This window comes from Microplitis mediator, chromosome 10 (assembly GCF_029852145.1).
Source record: "Microplitis mediator isolate UGA2020A chromosome 10, iyMicMedi2.1, whole genome shotgun sequence".
NCBI classification, from domain to species: domain Eukaryota; kingdom Metazoa; phylum Arthropoda; class Insecta; order Hymenoptera; family Braconidae; genus Microplitis; species Microplitis mediator.
The window spans coordinates 10,605,007-10,609,946 of NC_079978.1; the positions used below are offsets into that span (position 1 = coordinate 10,605,007).

Sequence of the window (4,940 nt, forward strand, 5' to 3'; positions counted from 1 at the left end):
TATGTATTTGAGATTATATAAAAAAAAATATTTTAAGGTTATGTAAGACTTAAATGTATATTTTAGGTTATAAGTAATAAAAACAATATATATCACTATAAAAAAAGTTTATTCATTTATAAATATAAGTTTTTTAATTAATACAGGTTCAATAATTATAATTACTTTATGAATTCTTTGTTTAAATCGTTCTCAATCTCTTGCTGCTTGTTCCCATTTGCTTTTTCTTGCTTGTTCGTGTGCAAATCTCCAGACTTACAAGTAATGTATGGTTGGCGTTGGATTAAATTGTACAGTCTTCATATTAGTTTTCGTACGATGCTGCTTATAGGATTATACTCGACTATGCGATCATGTATAATGAGGCAATAAGCTGATGTCTGCGCAGGAAATTGATTTGCAGATTCAAATTCCAGGCGAATGTCCACGGGTCCAGATTTTATTGATTCGTTTTGTTTCGAGCAATCGATAACATACCGTGGCGCTTGTTCCAAAAATTTCTTCTTTGTCAGCAGTGGTTCAGGTTCTTTGTTGTAGTATGAAATTTGGAAATTTATATACATGTCATACAACAGAGCATATTGATTATTTGCAATGTTGAGATTCAAATTCCCATATGGATAGCTCTGTGAGTTCGAAAATAATTTTATGTCCCTGATGTTGCAGTGATCAAATCCACTGGCATTTTTAGTTGCATCATTTTTTCTTGCTGTTTGAAATCCAAGTATCACAAAACGTGGTTTCTCGAGCTGCGTAGAAGTTTTGACAGCCCAAATGTGCTTCGAAGTATTTGGTAATAGAGGATACTCGTACAGCTCCCAAGCACGGAAACTGATTGGGATAGCTGGATCACTTGTAATATAATTCAAAGCTTCAATTTTTTGTTTATCAGCCATAGTCACATATGGTACAATCCACTCGATTTTTTGCAGCGTAATTTTAACAGCTTCAGCATGAGCTCCAGCAGCAGGTGTGGCCACAATGTATGCATTCAAATCGGAATTTGATCTTATTAAAATTAATTCATGCTTTGCATTGATGACAACTTTATGGTAATCTTCAGCAAATCCAAGCAAAAGACCTAGTGGTATAGATACATCAAAGTAGCCATTATCATTGTGTAATTTGTTGACAGCTTCATCCATAATCCAGCCCGAATTTTCTAGTGTATTTTGTTGAGCAGGACTCAGTGATGTGTATCCTTTCATGAGACTTGTGATGCCAACATTTTTGCTACGATCAATCTCAGCACCATTGAGTTCGTAGCGTATTTCTTCAAACATATGACAAACTGTCATGTTGACCATGTGAGTAGTTGCACTTACAGCTGTACCATCAGACTTGGTGACTTTTCCGTATACATGTAATGTACTTTTACTCGGAAGTAGACACAAATCTTGATGTTGAACTGCAATTCTTATTTCATCGCTGTTGTTGAATGTTGATGAAGCATACGGTAGAGGAGCATGCGCTTCATAGTGTGCAATTGACTCATCAAAAATTATTTGTCGTTGAATATTTAAGATTTTCACCGCCGCCGCCATGGTCGTGTACACGTCAAACAACAAAAATAAATTTTTATTTTCTTAATTTTCCACGTAGTTTTAGTCCTAGGCTCTGTAGAAACTGAGCGTTCTGATGTGTTAACACCTTGTGAGGTACTTGGCGACTGATGTTGCTTGACCATGCTGCTATCTTTTTATAGCCAGCACCACTTTTTGTTTCATACACGATACCCATTATTTTATAGACTTTATATGTAGTCTTATCGTTATAGTCTCACCTCTGAAATTAGCCAGTTTTCCGTCTTGATCCACAATTCTCAGTCTGAGATTATGTATTGCTTGTATGGCGATCGGTAGATAAATGATGTGTGATGGCAATTCAACAATCTTATATTCAGGTGGTACACACGGGAAAAATTCATGAATAGTGTGAACTTTGTGTTCATTGATGTAAGCACCTGATGTGATGTTGCACTCAATTCTCAGAGCATTGAGTTTTAATATCTTTACTGGTAAATCTGATGAGTAAGTTTTATGTGGTGCAAGCTTCTGATTTGTAAATCTCAATAGCTGACCAATAGAATCTTGGGGTGTAAAATTTACAAATTGATCACATTTAATTTCACTTCTCAATTCATTGTTATTAGCTCTGATGCTGATGCTGAGTCTTCGTAATTTCTTTTGAATGTATTTTTCAATATCAGTGATTTCGTAACTTCCTGTTGGTATTGTCAAGACTTTTTCTTCAACAGTTTCATATTTTTCAGCTTTTATATAATTTTCACTCACTGAGTCATTTATATTATTATTTTCCGGCACTGAGATATTGTCATCATACTTTGTAATTATTGCCGCATTTCTTTTAGCTCTTTTTTTCTTGACTATTTTCTTTTTCTCATTGATGCTATTATCATCATCATTATTTTTATTCACAGGATAAGAGACATAGAATTTATTAGCACCCACATCAATATTGGGTATTGAATTAAATGTTAATAACTCTACAAGTCCCAGGACATAATTTCTATTTGGTGATAATTCAATTGGAGGGAAGTAGTTGGCCTCCAACACGGACCTCGATCCTATTAACGTTAATGTGATTGACTCAGCCATGACTGATGTGCTCTACACAAAGTCACATCAATTTATAGTTGCCCGGTGAGAAATTTGAGACATAAATGTCCACATATAATTGTATCAAAATCCTGATATCTTTTGTGGTTATATTTCATGCTACCTACACCGAGATACTCCATAAGATCTTGTGGTGGTTGTAAATTACCAAAACTGTCAAAATAAATAACTTTATCATAATTTTTCTTGTATGCAACCCAATGAGTATCAGGTCCGAATTTATCATCAAGATTAATAATAGCTGATTCGTTTTTTCTCGGTCCAGTTTCAGGTAAATCGTTTCTCATAAAAACACCACGAAAGTTTGGAATTTTTAGAGCTTTAGCGTATTTCAGTAAGTCGATGTTTGTAAGTGGTCGATGTGGTAGCTCTACTTGTTTTTACCCCAGCCAAAGCTCCTGTTGCACTCAGGCCAGCAAAAAGTGGTATTAAAAATGGTAGTACACCACCAACTTTGGATGGAACCGGTAGAATTCGTGGCAGCCGAATATTTTTTTTCCCACCAGATTTTTTAACAGCCTGACGAGCTTCTTTCAACGCCATTTTAATTGGATCACCTCCAGAAGTCATGGAATTTTTGGCGGCTGTGACAACTTGTCTTAGTGCTACTTGTTTCTTTACAGTAGTCTTTTTCTTGCTAGTCTTTCTCTTACTAGTCTTTCTCTTGCCAGTCTTTTTCTTAGTAGGCTTTCTCTTACTAGGCTTTTTCTTGCCAGCTGTTCTCTTCTTCAACCCCATTCCGAATCTTTTTTTCATCTTCATGATTTTATTTACACTCCACGCAGCAGCTTTTTCACCAATACCAGCGTCTTTTGCCTGATAACGTTGCCACGCCTTCTCAGCAAGTATTTGATCAGCCTCGTGACATGCCGCCAAATTTTCGCGATTATACGAGTATGCGATATCGTGATCTTTACACGCAACGTCCAGAGGATTAATTCCGGGATCACCACGAGCTAATCTTTTGGCTAGCTTGGTACCTAGTCCACAGTACTGGTATCCAGGTATGTGTAGTTCAACTGGTAGCTTATTAATTAGACTGTTTATAAAACCTCTACCACTGGTCTTTAAACATGTGCTCTCCATAGTAGCAGCATCATGACTGACTTAAAATGATATAAAACTTGATACTTATAGCTCGCTGAGTGAGTTGTTGTTCTGATCGCAAACTAACAACATGGAGTTTAAAAGTCAAGCGGCCAAGGTACCAGTAATAAATTTTGATCAGATTGTTCAAGGTACCGGAATGAAAAAAGTTAAGAGACATGGCGCTTTATTACCAAACAGTGTACGCGCTATATTTTGTGGTCCATCAAATTGTGGAAAAACAAATGCTCTGCTGTCACTCATCATACACCCCAATGGCTTGAGATTTGATAATATTTATCTCTACTCAAAATCTCTAAATCAGCCAAAATACAAATTTTTAGAATCACTACTTAAACCAATAGAAGGTATTGAATTTTTTACATTCAACGAGCACGAAGAAGTACTGAAACCGGAAGATGCAAAACCAAACTCATTGATGATATTTGATGATGTCGCTTGTGAAAAACAAGATCATATCCGAGCTTACTTTTGTATGGGTCGACATAAAGATGTTGACAGTTTTTATCTCTGTCAGACTTATACACGTATTCCTAAGCATTTGATACGTGACAATGCAAATTTTACAGTTCTCTTTCGACAAGATGAAATGAACTTGAAGCATGTGTATGATGATCATGTAAATACTGACATGTCATACAATTTATTCAAAGACTTGTGTTCAGCATGTTGGAATGATGATGGTAAATATGGTTTTGTCGTGATTGACAAAGACAGTGAGCTAAATAGTGGCAGATATAGAAAAGGATTTGACTGTTTTACTAGTATAAATTAAGTTGTACTTGATGAATAGTCATCAGAGATTAAGTGAACTTTAACCCATCAACATGAAGACCGAGGAGCTTTCAAAGCAGAGAGATGTCTTACATCAGATATCTCAGGCTAGTGATGCTATCCGACGGAAGCACAGAATGCTCAAGTTGGGTAAAGACACAGCTGAAAAGGCAATGGGTGAAATGTTTAAGCCTATTGTTACACCTCTGCAGAGTCTAGTCGAATCATCTAAACATAAAGTCAAGCAAGAAGTCAAAGAAGAATTTAAAGATGATAATTCAACGGTGAATAATGATACAGAATTCGAAGATGCAAGTAAATACAACAGTATCATCTCTGAAGATAGAAGCGGGACTTTGGAAGAAACACAAATATCTCCTGCTGCATCGAGTACCCCCGCTAAGCCAATAAGTGGTGAAA

At 36.1% G+C, this 4,940-nt stretch overlaps 1 protein-coding gene across 1 annotated transcript; it reads right to left on the bottom strand.

The window, feature by feature from the left end:
• Window positions 1–299: 299 nt before the first annotated feature.
• Window positions 300–1,544, bottom strand: LOC130675845 (uncharacterized). Its single transcript, XM_057481730.1, has one exon. The coding sequence runs from the start codon at window positions 1,542–1,544 to the stop codon at window positions 300–302; it is 1,245 nt and encodes a 414-aa protein (XP_057337713.1).
• Window positions 1,545–4,940: the final 3,396 nt, after the last annotated feature.